Here is a 17,697-nt window from a genome sequence, read left to right as displayed (position 1 = left end):
GCAATGTAAGCGGAGGTAATAGCATTTTTCAAACATCTGGCAATAGTGGCTCTAGAGGCCTTTTGTCCCCGACGAGGAACACGCCACAATACAAAAATATGATCCAACAGGCGAAAGCTATTTGTAATCTCCAAATACCACAACAAGGCCCGCCTAACATCCAGCCATTGTAAGTCTCTAGACTGAGGAGAAGCCGGATCTGGAGGCAGAAATGAAGGGAGCTTCACTGACTGGTTCAAATAGAAATCTGACACCACTTTAGGGAAGAAGGAGGGAACCGTACACAAAGACACTCCCGTATCTGAAATCCGCAGAAAAGGCTCCCTACACGATAAAGCCTGGAGCTCCAACACTCTTCGGGCAGAAGCTGTGGCCACCAGGAAAACCACTTTCAGAGTAAGATCTTTTAACGTCGACCACTTCAAAGGTTCAAACGGAGGAACACAAATGGCTCATAGAACAAAGTTAAGGCTCCAAGAGGAACAAGGATTCCGAAGTGGAGAACGCAAATGCTTTGCCCCCCTGAGGAAACGGGATACGTTTGGATGCGAAGCCAAGATCCTAGTGGTTAGAGCAGTGGACTATGAACCAGGAGACCAGGGTTCGAGTCCTGCTGTCGCTCCTTGTGACCTTGGGCAAGTCACTTTGCCCTCCATTGCCTCAGGTACAAAAACTTAGATTGTAAGCCCTCTGGGGATAGAGAAATACCTGAATGTAAATCGGTGTGATATCTCGATTGAGATCGAATGTCGGTATATAAAAATAATAAATAAATAAAGATGCCCCCGCCTACCTTACCATAAAGACAACCTAAGGCCGCGACCTGTACTCTCAGGGAATTAAGACAAGCCTTTCACCAGACCTTCCTGTAAAAAGGCCAACACATCCCCAACTGAGGCTCTAGTGGGATGCACCTGGTGTTGCATGCACCAGGACCTTCCACACTCTGACATATGCCAGGGAAGTGGAAGTCTTCCTGGACTGTAGGAGGGTAGTGAGCACACCATCCAAATAACCCTTGTTCTTCAAACGCTCCCTTTCAAAAGCCATGCCGCTAGACAAAAGCGATCTGCCTGATCCAAACAAAACGGGCCCTTGACGCATGAGGTTGGGCAGGTGTGCAAGCCGTAAGGGGCTGTCTGTCACTAGAGTAATCAGGTCTGTGAACCAGGGGCGCCGGGGCCACAAGAACTACATCACCGGATGGATTTCTATTCGGTGCAAGACCTTTCCGAGTAACGACCATGAAGGGAAGATTAGAGGAGGATATCCAACAGCCAAGGGAGAACCAGGACATCCACCCCTTCCGCTTCCATCTCCCTGCACCTGCTGAAAAACCGCGGAGCTTTGGCATTGTGAAATGTCGCCATCAGATCCACACAAGGGGTTCCCCACCATTGACAAATGAGACAAAACGCACCATCTGAGAGTTCCCACTCTCCGGGATCCAGATGATGCCGACTCAAGTAGTTCGCTTGAACATTGTCCGACCCCGCAATATGAGACGCTGCCAATCTGTTCAGGTGTAGTTCTGCCCAGGCGATTAACTCCTGGGCCTCCTGAGCTACCGCCCAGCTCTTGGTGCCTCCCTGGCGATTTAGAGTTCCTCTTCGCTGGTTTACATCATACCTAAGCAACCGACATTACAAAGTTAAAATTGGAAACAACAAGTCCAAACCAATCAATCTAGCACAAGCCGTTCCACAAGGATTCTCATTGTCCTCCATCTTATTCAACATATACCTACTTCCCCTCTGCCACCTCCTCTCTGAACTAGGTCTTCCACATTTTATATATGCAGACGATGTGCAGATCCTCATACCTGTGACTGACACTTTCCCCAACGCCATTAAGACCTGGGAGTAGGCCCTCCAGGTAATCAGCAACCTTCTCTCCAACATCAACCTCGTTCTCAACATCTCTAAAACCGAGCTCTTAACAATCTCGCCCCAAAACATCAATTTCAACTGCCCCCCACGCTGCACTCCACTCCCCAACTTTTCATTCTCACAACATGTACGCAAGCTTGGCGTTGCTTTGAACAACCAAATCAACCTAAAAGAAATTCATCAATTCCTTCCTAAAAGACGGCTTCTTCAAACTTCACACTCTTAAAAAAAAAAAAAAAAAAAAAAAAAAAAACCCAAAAAAACCTGAAACCTCTACTACACTTCAATGACTTTCGTACAGTTCTTCAATCCACTATATTATCGAAACTTGATTACTGCAATGCTATCCTGCTAGGCCTTCCCAAAAATACTATACAACCCCTCCAAATGCTCCAAAATGCTGCCACCCATATTCTCACCAACACCCACAGAAATGACCACATTACCCCTGTACTCAAAGACTTCACTGGCTCCCTATCACAACCCGGATCCTCTACAAGACCCTTACGCTCATCCATAAATTCCTACACAATCGAAGCATGCTTTGGTTCAATGACTCTCTACTATTTCGCACTTCTGCAAAACCCACCAGAAACCAATACTTGGCAACCCTGCACACCCCATCACCCAAACTTACCAACCTTTCTTCCACCAAAGGCTGTGCTCTCTCCATTGCAGGTCCTACAATATGGAACACCATGCCTACCAACTTACGCCAAGAGCTCTGCCCGAAGAAATTTAAGCAAAACCTAAAGACTTGGCTTTTCAAGCAGGCTTATACATGAACTGCCCCCCTCTCACAAATCTCCTAACGCATCCCTTACCCCACCCCCCATTTCTGCTCCTGCAGTACTTTCCTCCTTTGCTGCTTTTAGACAGCCCCTACCCATTAATATACCATTTCTCTACGCTTTTCCCCCAGACCGTAATGTTGGTCTTCACAGCTATTTGACTGTAATTACCATGCTACACTGTATAAATATTTAGGCTTTGATTTTATCAACCAGCTGTTATCCCTCACTAGTATATTTTACTAGATGTGAAGCTTATGTTTATATTCCCTGTTCTTCTGTTCTAACTTAAGTTTAAGCTGTTGCTATATTATAAGCGATTGATATTTCCCTTTGTTCTTCTTGGCAACCCATCTCCCTTTACTCATCCATTAGCCTGTTGTAAGCTGTTCATAATCCAGTTCATAGTTCTCTGTAAAGCCTGTTTGCTATATTTTAGTTTTATGTAAACCGATATGATGTTCCCCTACTAATGTCTGTATATAAACATTTTCAAATAAATATATAGGCCACCGCCTATATTGTTGGACAGTACTCTCACCAGCTGCCCCCGGAGAAGAGGAAGCAGAGCTTGTAATGCCAGCTGGACAGCCCTGGTCTCCAGATGGTTGATAGACCAAGCAGCCTCCCTCCTTGATCAATGGACCGCCCCCCAACCGGAGAGACTGGCATCTGTAGTAACCACTATCCAAGAAGGAATGTCCAAGTCCACTCCCCGTCACAGGGATTTCGGAAGGAGCCACCAGGCTAGACTGGACCAAGCGATCTCTGGAAGGGAAAGAGGCAGCTTGGAACTATTTGGACATGGGGTCCCAGCGGGAAAGTAAGGCAGATTGACGAGGTCTCATATGAAAGAACGCCCATGGAACCAAATCCAAGGTGGATGCCATGGATCCGAGGACCTGTAAGTAATCCCAAACTTGGGGTAAGCGGTTGGCTAACAAGCTGCGGACCTGAGCTTGCAACTTGGAGATACGCTCCTCTGTGAGGAAAACTTTCCCCCGCCTGGTATCGAATTGCGCTTCTAGAAATGCCAGCGTCTGGGAAGGGTTCAGGTGGCTCTTGGCCCGATTGACGATCCATCCCAGTGAGCTCAGGCATCACAGGGCTAGATCAACTGAAGTTCTGCAGCAGTCCTCCAACTTCGCCCGAGTCAACCAGTTGTCCAAATAAGGATGTACAAGGACCCCCTCTCTCCGCAGTCTCGCCGCTACCACCACCACCATCACTTTGGTGAAGGTCCTGGGATCCGTGGCCAGACTCATAAATCAGATACTTCTGATGATCGCAGGACTTTGTTCACCTTCTTCAAGTCTAATATGGATCAGAAAGTGCCCTCCTCCTTCGGTATTATGAAGTAAATGGAGTAATGGCCTGTTTGCTCCTCCCGAGGCACCGGAACCACCGCATCTAGGTCGCTGAGATGTTGATGCGTGTCCTGCACAGTTCTTCACTTTTGTTCGTACGAGCAGGGAGATACCAGAAATTTTTCCTTTAGAGGCCAAGCAAATTCTAACGCGTAAACGTGTTTTATCACATTTAGGACCCACTGGTCTGATGTGATGGTGGCCCACTCCTTGTAAAATTGTGTCAGCTGACCTCCTATTCTCGGAACAAAGGAGTGGACTGGCGTCGCTTCATTGGGAAGATTTGGCCCCAACTGATCTCTGGGCGCCTTCTCTGCCAGATCGCCGACCACGAAAGGACTGCCCCCAGTAGTGCTGCTTGCCCAAAGGCTGCCTAGTGGAAGAGCCTGATCTGGATGCCAGAAAATTGTGGTTACCCCTGAAACAGGAGCACTGAGGAGCTTCTCACCTTCGGCTTATCCTCCAGCAACTTATGTACTTTATCTCCCAAAGACTTAATCATCCCCCCCAAGTCCTTGCTGAACAGCAGTTTCCCCTTAAAAGGCAGGGATCCAAACTGAGCCTTGGAATCCACATCTGCCACCCAGTTCTGTAACCACAGGCGTCTGCGGGCGGAAACTGTGGATATCATGGTCCTGGAGGAGGTCCGGAGGAGATCATACAGAGCATCTGCGCTATAGGCCACCACGGCTTCCAGCTGCTCTGCCCGGTGAACATCAGAATCTGACAAGGTCCTGTCCTGCTGCAACTGCTGAACCCAACGCAGTCCTGCGCGCAGCATAAAACTGCTACACGTGGCCGCCTGAGGGCCGACACCTCAAAAATCTTCTTGAGGTGTGCTTCCAGCTTTCTATTCCTGAAGGTACTTTAGGGCAGTAGTCCCAGTGAATGGTAGCCTTCCTTGTAACCACTGAGACTGAAGCATCCACTTTCGGGACTCTGAGTAAATCCAGAGCATCCTCAGGCAACGGGTACAACCTATCCATAGCTCGGCTGACCTCAGCCCCGTGGCTGGAGTGTCCCACTCCCGAAACAACAAGTCAGTGACGGACGCATGGAAGGGAAAAGACCTAGTCTGACCTCTCAGGCCCACCATGACAGGATCCACGGAATCCAATTTGCTGACCTCATGAGGGCACTCAATAACCAGTTCCTCCAGAACCGCGGGTATCAGGGGGATGGGTTCTTGTCTGCGAAACAACAGCAATACTCTAGGATCATCCACCTCCACCAGAGCTGGATTGTCCAGCGCCTGGTCACCCAAGGCCGGGTCCTGCCCTGGTGAGTCCTCCGGAGCCGAAACATCATGGGAAGGCTCAGACACAGGTCATGCCTCTGAAGACCCTCTGGGCCGTCCATATGTTGAGGCCCCCGACATCCCTGGAATTCTGGGCTTTTTGGCAGGGCAGGAGGAGGATTCATCCCCCCCCGCCCCCCCCCCCCCCCCCGGCGCTTCTCGGATCTCCTGGCCTTATGCAACAGCAAGACAAAGTCAGAGGAAAAACTGGAAGAGGAATCTGAGTCCTCTCCAGTGTTCCCCTTATCTTCTGCAGCGGATATATCAGGCTCTCGATTCCCCCCCGCCTGAGGAGACACCAGCCTGAAATCCCCCTCCGCGGTTCGTGTGGGAGATTGGAAGACAGCCAAAATGGCCTCCATTCCCACGCTGAGGGGAAAGGAATCCTGTGCGGTCCTGGAGGACTGCTGCACTGGAGAGAGCCACCCTGGCTCCTGGCGCTTAGAAGATTTATCCCCCGACGCGTTCCTTGATGTCCCCTCCCCCCCACCCTCGGGAGGCTTCTGGAACAAAGCCCGCCGCGCAAGAAATTCGCAGGCATCCCATCAAGCCAAGCACGCCGAGCCCCGCAGCATCACAGGGGCTATGCCGAAAACGGGACCGGATCACTGTAGCCGAGAAGCTGCACTGCCTTAACCCAGCGCGTCGCAAGAGGGAAGATAAAGAAACGCTCCTGTTTGTTTATTTATTTATTTGTTTGTTTGTTTGTTTATTTATTTATTTACTTTTTAAAACAAAACTTTAAAACATCAAAACTTCCCTCCAAGCAACAGGCTCTGTTGTGGTCCAATGGGGTGAGTAAGCCGGGCTCGCCGGTATCATCCAGACCCGGCTACCAGATGAGCTCACAAGGTCCCCGACCTTCCGCTCTTAAGCCTCGGATACCATGGGGGTTGGTCCCACCAGGACCTAACAACCCCCTGGAAGGCAGTAGAAAACTTTTCTTTCTTTTTTTTTTTTTGCACCACCACTATCTGCTGGAGACAAATACTGACAGATTGCAGGTGACACCTCAGGGTATATGGTACAGTCAGTCAAAACTTCTCTGTCTCCATTTGCTGGAGGGGAGACAAAACCCAGCTGTCTGGACTGATCCGGGTACGTACAGGGAATGAAAGACTTTACAGTTAAATGTAAATCGGTTATTTACTATCTCAGGCAATAGGCGGACTAGTGGGCACTCTATGAAGTTAGCAAGTAGTTCATTTAAAACAAATCACTCAATGTATAATTAAGCTCTGGAATTGACTGCTAGAGGATGAGGTGACTGCAGTTGGTTTAGGTTTAAAAAGGTTTTGGATAAGGTTCTTATGATTCAAACTCACCCTGAGCTGAAAGTGCCCCTCTTACAGTGGTAGATATATATATAGTGTCATATTGTCTTTCCTACAGCACTCGCTCTCTTCCCCCCCTCCCCTTGAGTATATATGGTAGTTCAGCAGTCTTGAAAATCCTTAAAACTTGAGATCTCTAGACTTGCTCCTCCTCAGGCTAGCAGTAAAGTTACATGGATAATACACCTACGCACACCATGGAGGCTTTTCTAAAATTTAGTTACACGCATTACTCTTGGCCCTGCCCAGGAACGCCCATGCCCCGCCCTTTTCCCACCCCCTTGTTCTTGACGTGTGCACGGGTATGTATGCACGTACTTTGTGGCATCTTAAATTCATGTTGCTTGCATGCGGCCCACATACGCATGTATGGGGCTGTTTTCCTCAAGCAACGCTTTTAAAATCTACTTGATACAGCGCCACTCCCCACCCTCAACCTGGTTGATCCACCCTATCATTGCAATATAATTTGTACCCTGGTATAGCACTGTGCCATTGGTTATCCTCCTTCCACCAGGTCTCTGAGATGCCAATTATGTCTGCCTGTTCATTTAGCGCTATGCATTCTGACTCTCCCATCTTACTTTTGAGATTTCTGGCATTAGTATACAGACCTTTCAAAGTGTGTTTTTTGTTTGTATTAACAATCTGCTTATCAGCTGATTGGGGTAGATTGGAATCTTTTAATTCAGGTGGTTCTTCACTTATAGGCACAAAGGCCACTTTTGCGTCCTCTGTTTTAGTATCCTTTGAAGATACCTCCCTCCAAACCATGCGCTGCAAAGTATCAGTTTTCCCCCATGTTCTGGTTTCAAATCTGCTCTTGTTCCTTTTTGAAAGTTAGCAACTGCAGCCTAGTTCCACCTTGGTTAAGGTGGAGCTCATCCTTTCAGAACAGGCTTTCCCTTTTCCCAAAATGTAGTATAGTTCCTAGCAAAATTAAAGTACCCTTTCCCTTCACCATGGTCTTATCCATGCATTGAGACTCCATAGCTCTGCCTGCCTTTGAGTTTTGCGCATGGAACAGGGAGAATTTCAGAGAATGCTACCCTGGAGATTCTGGATTTCAACTGTCTACTTGAGCTTAAATTTGGCTTCCAGAACCTTCTTCCCACACCTTCCTATGTCATTGGTGTCCATATGTACCGTGACAGCTGGCTCCTCCCCAGCACTGTCTAAAATCCTATCTAGGTGACACGTGAGGTCACACCAGGCAACCAAGTTATCAAGTGATCCTCATGTCCACCAGTCACTCAGCTATCGACATTCCTAATAATCGAATCGCCAACTGACAGCAGAGCTAACCCTTCCGTCCTAAGCACTAGCACTTGGGTACTCATTCTCTGTGCAAGAAGACAATGCATCACCTAAAGAGCAGGTCCTTGCTACAGGATCACTTCATGATATGCTAGGATGATGCTCTCCAACTGGATGACCTTGACCCTCCAAAGCAGCACAGGGGCTGCCAGATTGGAGTTGGGAATTGACTACTATGTCCTTGATGGTCTCCTCTGTATACATCCCTGTCTGCCTTGGCTCTTCCAGGATTGCCACTCTAGCCTCCAGAGAGCATTTGCTGAGACAGGAGCTCTTTGCACAGGCGCAAACATACAAACTCTCGCCAACTGGTAGATGATCATACATGTGACACTCTATGCAAAATACTTGAAGCCTGCCATCTCGCTGCTGGACTGCTGTCTGCATCTTAATATTATTGAGTTCTTAGTTAATTTAAGTTGCAGTGGGAGTAGGGATGTATGAATCAGTCTTTTAAAATTTTATGGTGTATTTAATGTTAATTTGGCAATAACCTGCAAGGGGACAATTAAGCTAATTGATGAGTGCTAGATCACTGCCTTGTTTTAGATAAATCCCTTGTTGATTTTTGATGTGAAAATGCCCTCTTATGGGATAAGTTTATAAATCAAAGAATGAGCTTAAATGTGGGTGGGAGGGAACAAAAGACACTTAAAGAATTCACTACCTTTCCTAGCTTTTAATCAAGACTCATACATACTAAAAGAAATTACTTTTGTTTCCTAGTCTTTTTTTTTTTTTTTATCAAGGCACATGCTAAAAATTAATTTGCCCCACAATTTCATCTCTCCCCAAACGTTTGTCCCAATATTACCCAGCAAGCAATGCTTACTGATCTTCAGCCACTAGAAAAATCTTTCTTCTCTCAATATGCCCTTGGGACACCTACTGTTTAACTGAAATCAAGTGTTCCAGTCCTGATGAAACTCATGTGTTTCTTTTCTTGTTGCAGTGAGTTTCTTGTTGTTTCTTGTTGCAGTGAGTTTAAATTCAGCCTGGAAGGAGCTTGTTGCACAAAGACCACCATCAGGTCTCATCTCAGGTCCATTGCTCCTTTCGGTTCTCTCTCAAATTATCATCTGCATTGCCTTCCAAACCATAGCCTTCCTGTGGGTTAAGGAGCAGCCGTGGTATGAAACGTGGACACCAAAGTCAGAGTAAGTAACCTTAAAGGGAAGAGAAAGTTCAATTAATTTTCAGTGATAAGGTTTAAACGCGAAGGAGAGAGAGCAGAAGATGCTATTACCGCTTAGTCTTTTCTCTTAGAGATTTTTGGTTTCTGCAAATTTAGGATATTTTGTTTCTCACAGGACAAGCAGGATGGTGGTCCTCACATATGGGTGACATCATCAGGATGGAGCCCAATCACGGAAAACTTCTGTCAAAGTTTCCAGAACTTTGACTGGCCCCTACTGGTCATGCCCAGCATGGCACTAACCCTGCAGCCAGCAGGGGTCCCCTTCAGTCTTCTTTTTTCCACGCAGCAGTAGCCTCGCGGTAAAGGAGCTCTGAAGAGATTCCTGACAGGAATTTTCCTCACGGAATTACTAAAAGTTAATTGCCCCACAGGGGTCCCCCCTTTAACTTTTCTCAGTCCGCGGTACTCCGGTAAGTTTTTACCTGTTTTTCCGTCGATTACTGTCTATTGGCCCTCGCGGCCTACTGGCTGTCGACAGTACCGCAGCTCAATTTATTTTTTTCTCTATGGCCATGGCGTCAGGGTTTCGTCGGTGCCCGGACTGCACCGGCACCATGTCTATCACAGACCCCCATAAAGTCCTTGTAATGTGCCTAGGGATGCGAGCACGATGTCTTGACCTGCACCAAATGTGCCTTACTGACACCGAAGGGTCGCAAGGCCAGAATGGAGAAGATGGAACTTCTCTTCTGTGCTCAAACCCTGACTTCGTCCATCGCATCGACGTCGTCAGAACCGGCACCATCAACTTCGCACCAGCATCGACCACCGACCGGTGACCAACCGCCATCGACAACTTCTCCGCCATCGACACCCTCCACTCCCCTCAGGATCGAGGGGATCGCAGGGAGAAACATCGCCACCGACACCGTAAGACTCGGATCATCGAGGGAGCGAAATCATCAACCTCGCCATCGTCTGAGCCGCACAGGAAAGGCACTGACCATTCCTGTGACCGAGTCCCCGAGGCAACCCTCACCCGATCAGGGTTCAGGAGCCGCGACTCCGCCTTTAACGGTGGTCCCTCCGGCTATGCCTCTGCCTCCTTCTGTTCCGGAGCCGGGGCTGATTGCTCCAGATCTACGAGAAAAACTGGACCGGATGGTTCAGGAGGCCATCGACAAGGCGATGCAGCGTCTTCAGGTTCCTCCGGCACCATCTGTGGAACCGATCATCGACCCGATTCCGGCAGCGCTGGCACCGCTGCTATCCAGGATGGAAGCGCCTATGAGCGTTTTTCCTCCGATGGTTCCCGCGTCTCCAATGGCTCCTATACCCTCCCCATTGACTGCGTCATCGGGAGGAGAAACACCATTCCGCATACCTCCATCTGGAGTTCTGCCTCAGCCATCAATGCCAATAAGTCCCGTGCCAATACATCCATCGGTGCCACCGAGTCAGCCATCGATGCCTCCGATTACCTCCGATAATTCTTCCAATTCCCTCGGAGCCTAGACCGGGACCTTCAGGTCTATAACCACCCTGTCCCCCTTTGGTTCCTAGAGGAACGGGTGCTGATCCTTACGACACTTGGGGTGATGACACTTCAACAGACACCGATGATTTACTTTCACCAACTTCACCTACTGAGAGTAGGAAGCATTCTCCTCCGGAGAACCTCTCCTTTATAAACTTTGTGAAGGAAATGTCCGAATTGGTCCCCTTCCAGTTGCAGACTAACAGGATGATAGGCACCAGATGATGGAATTGCTCCAATTCCTGGATGCCCCCAAGTTAATCACATCTATACCCATCCATCAGGTACTTCTCGATCTCCTCAAGAAGAACTGGGAACATCCTGGATCAGTTGCTCCAGTACACAGGAAAGCTGACACTACCTATCTGGTACAATCAGCCCCAGGTTTTCAAAAATCTCAGCTTCATCACCACTTGGTCGTTGTAGTCTGCACAAAAAAGGGCAAAGAGGTCAAAGCTTCACTCATCTGTTCCTCCTGGAAAGGAACAGAAGTTCCTAGACAACATTGGTCGCTGAGTATTCCAAGGCCATGCTCATCTCCCGAATTACCGCCTATCAGCTTTATATGACCCAATATAACAGGGTCATTTTTAAGCAGATACAGGACTTCTCAGACTCCCTGCCTCAACAATTTCAAGAATAATTACAAACCCTAGTCAACAAGGGTTTTGAGGCAGGTAAGCATGAGATTAGAACATCTTATGACATTTTTGACACTTCTACCAGAGTGTCTGCAGCTGCCATTTCGGTGAGGCGGTAGGCATGGCTCAAGTCTTCTGACCTTCGCCCAGAAGTACAGGACCGGTTATCCAACCTGCCTTGTGTCAGAGATAATCTGTTTGGCGAGCAGATTCAATGGATGGTGGCAGAATTAAAAGACCATCATGAGACCCTAAGACAGCTCTCTTTGATGCCTTCTGACTTCTCCTCAAAACAGCCCTTCAGAAAGGACTCTAAGAAGTCATTCTTCCGTCCGAAGAAGTCTTACCCCCCACCATCCAGATCCCGTGCCATGAGACCTTATCAGAAACCGCAGTCTCGTCAAACCCGTAAACAAAAACCACAAGCAGCTCCTCAACCAGGACCTGCTTCAGGTTTTTGACTTCCACTTAGAGAGCAGCAGCCACATTCCTCTGTCGCACATACCAGTGGGAGGTCAATTGTGCCACTTCCACAACATGTGGCATCCAATCACATCTGACCAATGGGTATTGGCAATCATTACTCAGGGTTAACATCTGAACTTTCTTGCCCTGCCACCGGACTCCCCACCTCTACAGACGTGGAGAACGTCCGACCACTCCATTTTTCTGGAACAAGGTTTCCCTCCTTCTCCAGTCAAGAGCAATAGAACCCGTTCCATACTCTCAGCAAGGCCTAGGGTTCTATTCCCAGTACTTCCTAATCCCCAAAAAATCAGGAGGTGTCCGTCCTATTTTGGATCTACGCGCCCTCAACAACTGCCTTCAACGAGAAAAGTTCAAGATGGCTACCTTGGGATCGCTTCTACCTCTTCTACAAAGAGGAGCCTGGCTCTGCTCTCTAGACCTCCAGGACACATACACCCACATTGCGATAACTCCAGCTCATCGCAAGTACCTGAGGTTTCTAGTAGGCCTCAAGCACTATCAATATCAAGTGCTCCCATTCGGCCTAGCGTCTGCGCCTCGAGTCTTTACCAAATGCCTCATAGTTGTCGCAGCCTTCCTCAGAACCCAAGGGGTTCACGTCTACCCCTAGCTGGGCGATTGGTTAATCAGGGCTCCCACTCAGCAATCTGCTCTGTTGTCCCTCAATATAACCTTACACACTCTAATTCGGCTAGGATTTCTCGTCAATTACGAGAAATCCTACTTAGTCCCATCTCAAACCTTATCATTCATTGGGGCAGACTTGGACACCTTACAGGCAAAGGCTTTCCTACCTCGACAACGAGCACTGACTCTTGCGTCCCTTGCTCACCAGCTGCAGTCTCAGCACTCCGTGACTGCACGCCAATTTCTTGTCCTCCTCGGACACATGGCGTCCTCAGTCCATGTCACTCCAATGGACCGCTTGGCCATGAGACTCATGCACTGGGCTCTGAGGTCTCAATGGACTCAAGCTATTCAGCCTCTGTCAGCCATTGTCCGCATAACCTACTCACTCCGTCTGTCTCTCGCCTGGTGGAAAAATCAGACCAATCTCCTCCAGGGATTGCCCTTCCAGGCTCCAAATCCTCAAATCATTCTCACCACCGACGCTTCCAACCTCGGGTGGGGAGCCCATGTAGCCAATCTGCAGACACAAGGCTCTTGGTCTCCAGAGGAAGCCAAACACCAAATAAATTTCCTGGAACTTCGAGCAATCAGATATGCTCTCATGACCTTTCAGGATTGCCTCTCAAATCAAGTCATCCTGATTCAGACGGACAACCAGGTGGCAATGTGGTACATCAACAAACAGGGAGGCACAGGCTCCTTCCTTCTGTGTCAGGAAGCTGCGCAGATTTGGCAGGAAGCTCTCTCCCATTCGATGTACCTCAGGGCCACCTGGTTACCGGGAGTGGACAATGTGTTGGCAGACAAGCTGAGTCGCGTCTTTCAACCGCATGAGTGGTCTCTCAACCCCTTGGTAGCGAACTCCATCTTCCAACAGTGGGGATATCCTTGGATAGACCTCTTTGGGTCCCCACAGAACCGCAAAATGGAGAACTACTGCTCTCTCATTCGCAGCAAACTCTCTCAACCCAGAGACGCATTCTCCCTCTCTTGGACAACCGGTCTGCTCTACGCATTTCCTCCACTTCCTCTTCTCTCTAAGACTCTCGTGAAGCTACCTCAGGACAAGGGAACCATGATCCTGATAGCACCTCACTGGCCACGCCAAGTGTGGTTTCCAATACTTCAGGATCTCTCCATCCGCAAGCACATTCCATTGGGAAAGGACCCGCTTCTGATCACTCAAAACGACGGGTGCCTACGACATCCCAATCTTCAAGCCTTGTCCCTGACGGCATGGATTTTGAAAGGTTAATCCTTCAACCACTTAACCTTTCTGAGCCAGTTTCCCGTGTCTTGATTGCTTCATGGAAGCCTTCCACGAGAAAAGCTTACTCTTACAAATGGAAAAGGTTCACGTCATGGTGCTCTTCTCAGTCTCTTGACCCCTTTTCCTGTCCAATCCCGAAGTTTCTGGACTCTCTCTGGCAACTCTGAGTCAGGTCTTAAAACTTCCTCCATTAGAATGCATGTCAGTGCGGTAGCCGCTTTCTATAAAGGTGTTGGGGATATATCTATATCAGTACACCCCCTTGTAACACGTTTTTTGAAGGGCTTGCTCCACATCAAGCCCCCGTTGCATCCTCCAGCCCCTTCTTGGGACCTTAATCTAGTTCTGGGTCGGCTCATGAATCCACCATTCGAGCCTCTTCACTCTTGTGAACTTCGATATCTCACATGGAAAGTGATTTTCCTTTTGGCTATCACTTCAGCTTGCAGAGTTTGTGAATTACAGGCCCTAGTTACCTATCCGCCTTACACTAAACTTCTGCAGGACCGGGCGGTACTCCGCACTCACCCGAAATTCTTACCTAAGGTAGTTTCGGATTTTCATTTAAATCAATCCATCATACTACCTACCTTTTTTCCCAGGCCCCATGCCAACCCAGGAGAACAGACTCTGCATACCCTTAACTGTAAACAGGCTCTAGCGTTTTACCTAGACCGTACAGCGGCCCACAGGGAAAACACTCAATTGTTTGTCTCTTTCCACCCTAACAAATTGGGGAAGCCTGTGGGTAAGCAGACTCTCTCCTCCTGGTTGGCGGACTGCATATCCTTTTGCTATCAGCAAGCGGACATTCCCTTTCAAGACCGTATTTAAAGCACATTCTATGAGGGCCATGGCGACTTCAGTAGCACACCTACAATCAGTACCGCTTCCTGACATCTGCAGGGCTGCCACCTGGAGTTCCCTCCACACTTTTGCAGCCCACTATTGCTTGGACAAAGCCGGAAGGCAAGATTCCATCTTCGGCCAGTCTGTCCTTTGTAACCTGTTTACAACGTGTCGTACCAACACCCTTCCGCCTGCCCGGTGGGGTTCAGGATGCCCTTTACCAAATTCCGCCCCAGTTGTTGTGCCTGTTGCATGCCTTTGGGTACATTTGGTGCATGTTCGGACATCCTCAGCTCGGTATTCACCCATATGTGAGGACTACCATCCTGCTTGTCCTCTGAGAAAGCAAATGTTGCTTACCTGTAACAAGTGTTCTCACAGGACAGCAGGATGTTAGTTCTCACAAAACCCACCCGCCGCCCCGCGGTGTTGGGTTCGTAACGTTTTGTTATTTTATTTTTCGGCGCTGCCTGTAGCTTTCAAATAAGACTGAAGGGGGACCCCTGCTGGCTGCAGGGTTAGTGCCATGCTGGGCATGCCCAGTAGGGGCCAGTCAACGTTCTGGAAACTTTGACAGAAGTTTTCCGTGATTGGGCTCCATCCTGATGATGTCACCCATATGTGAGGACTAACATCCTGTTGTCCTGTGAGAATACCTGTTACAGGTAAGCAACATTTGCTATTTCGAACTTATAAATAAGGCAGTGCCCTTTCAAAAGACAAAGGGTTTTCACACATATACTGCCCCCTTCTTGCCTAAGGTTGTATTGTACCCGCTGCTGCAAACTGGAAGACAATTTGAAATATTTTCACATACCGTTCCCAGGGCCTGTGCTTCCATTAGGCAAACTAGGCAGTCGCACAGAGCACCAAAATTTTGAGGGTGGCAAAATCCTGGCAGCATGAGACCCAAAGGGATGCTGTGTCAGAGCCACTATTACCAAACAAGGCAGTGCTCTGTGGTGGAGCTACTGCTACCAGTAGGAAGAAGTACTGGGCTGAAGATAAGTTGGGGAGGGGGGTGCATGACCAAAGGTTCGCCTAGGGTGCCTAATATTCTTTCACCAACTGTGGATGCTCCTTCAACCATGATTAATACAGCAGTGGCATGATAGTGTCGCTGCTCTTAGTATTGTGTCGTGCTTTTATTAAGTATGGAATAATTTCATGATATTGAACAGGATGAAATAAGAGAATCCAATGAGTATCTGATGCAGTATTTTTTTGCTCTTCTTTTCTAGTGTGTGTAATCTATCAAGCAGCTCCCACGCCAACTCTTCACATGACATAAATAGCACACATGTTGATGAGCACAACATCCAGAATTATGAAAACACAACACTCTTTTTTATCTCCAGTTTTCAGTACCTGATAGTGGCAATTGTGGTTTCCAAAGGGAAACCCTTTAGACAACCCTGCTACAAAAACTGTAAGTTCCTGTCTTTGGCCATTCCATTTGCTCTTTTTCATGTCACTTTGTATATTAGAAATGCCAAATGAAACATGATGAGTGCTTTATTTCCTCTTACCTTGAATAAGCATTACATGCAAATGTATGTAAAGCAGTTCATTACCATACAAAAGGCTTAACGTGGATCGCAATAAATGTGATCTGTTAAATTATGGTAGTTACTATACATCAAGAGGTGTAGTTAAGCTGCTTATGCTGTCAGCAGTACTTTTTGCACCTGCTGATGCTCCCCCAAAAAGTATGAATTAATAAAAACCTATCTTCACTCACACTTCCAAACACGCTGCCGTCAAGATCCACCCTTAATATTTTGAGCCTTGAGGTTAGAAAGAAGTAGAAATTCAGTTGCTTCTGGCTTGCTGGTACCATCATCCAAAATGGTATTGACTGACCTGAACCTTTGCCCCCTCACATGTAGGACATAAGGGAGCTTTGTGTTGGCCAGTGCCATTTTGGAGATGCTGCTAGTGGGACAGGAGCAACTAGGGATCACTGCTGCCTGTTGTCGACCCAGGTGCCAAATGGTAACAGGTGGGTCTTTGACAGGAGGAGGTGATGGTTGTAATTTTGAATAGGGGTAGGGTTATCACTAGGGATCTGGGCTTAATTCACAGGTTGTCGGTGGGGGGGGCTTTTTGGTAGTGGGGTAGAGGGGGTGTTCGGTGTTGTAGGAGGGGCATCAAATTCAGGGTTTATGGCTCTTTTAAGCAAATCCAGTGGGAAAGGGGGGAACCAGGACTGCATGTTCCCTAAAGAGATAAAGAACAGATTTTACCATCACTAGTGTAACCTCCATGGGAATATTAGTGCTGAATTCACTAAACTGCAGTACTTAATTATAGCAGTTTGAGTATCAAGGTAACTAAAGTGCATTAAAATCACAAGTTTTTTCTCCTAGGACAAGCAATATGGTAGTCCTCATATGTGGGTGACAGCATCAGATGAAGCCCGGCACGGAAAACTTTTGTCAAAGTTTCTAGAACTTTGACTGGCACACTGAACATGCCCAGCATGCCACTATATGCACATCTATGCGGGGTCCCTTTTCAGTCTCTTTTTTTTTTTCCCGAAAAGTAGTTTCCTCGCGGTGGTGGAGCTCTGCTCTTTAGAGTGTATTTTCTCAATTCTCTTAACCAGTTCTTCGGTTTTTCAACATTGGGTCCCTCTTCTCCGGTCGGTGCCCTTTCTGCATTGCGGTAGGTTATTTTCACCTTCCTAGCAGTCTATTCCCGGCATGTTGCTCCTCGGTGGCCACCAGCCATTGATCACTCGCTGACTTTTTCATGGCATTCTCTGGTTTTCAATGGTGCCCCCAGTGCATGTCCATTACTGATCTGCACAAGGTTTGTACCTCAGCCTGGGGGCATCGCACAACATCCAAGGGTGTCAGCTGTGTGATCAGATGGACCCCCAAGGTATGTCGTGCTCAGCTAGACAAGATGGAAAAACTTTTGTTCCAAAAAGTCTACTCCATCCATGTCGGCATCGGAGATGTCTACTCCTGGAGGCCGCGGGGAACTGATGGCTACTTTGTCCTATCTACTCCCCCGGCAGGTTTGTCCAGGGAAAAAGGGGCCGGTGTTCCCTGTACGTACCCGGATCAGTCCAGACTGCTGGGTTATGCCTCCCTTCCAGCAGATGAAGTCAGAGAAAAAGCTGAAAGGCACCCCCTGATAA

The 17,697-nt window shown here is 48.1% G+C and overlaps 1 protein-coding gene across 8 annotated transcripts in view; it reads left to right on the top strand.

The window, feature by feature from the left end:
- ATP13A3 (ATPase 13A3) overlaps positions 1–17,697 on the top strand; it is a 535,999-nt gene that overhangs the window by 410,832 nt on the left and 107,470 nt on the right. For 6 of the 8 annotated variants that reach the window (XM_029615360.1, XM_029615358.1, XM_029615362.1 and 3 more), the window contains 2 exons: positions 8,948–9,152; positions 15,791–15,978. In XM_029615360.1, coding sequence (XP_029471220.1) covers positions 8,948–9,152; positions 15,791–15,978 — 393 coding nt within the window. The remainder of the gene's footprint in view (positions 1–8,947; positions 9,153–15,790; positions 15,979–17,697) is intronic. The other 2 variants (XM_029615363.1, XM_029615359.1) reach the window with 1 other exon arrangement.

Source organism: Rhinatrema bivittatum, chromosome 9 (genome assembly GCF_901001135.1).
Source record: "Rhinatrema bivittatum chromosome 9, aRhiBiv1.1, whole genome shotgun sequence".
NCBI lineage: Eukaryota > Metazoa > Chordata > Amphibia > Gymnophiona > Rhinatrematidae > Rhinatrema > Rhinatrema bivittatum.
The sequence above is the reverse complement of the archived record's forward strand: the minus strand, read 5'-3'. Positions and strand labels throughout refer to the sequence as shown.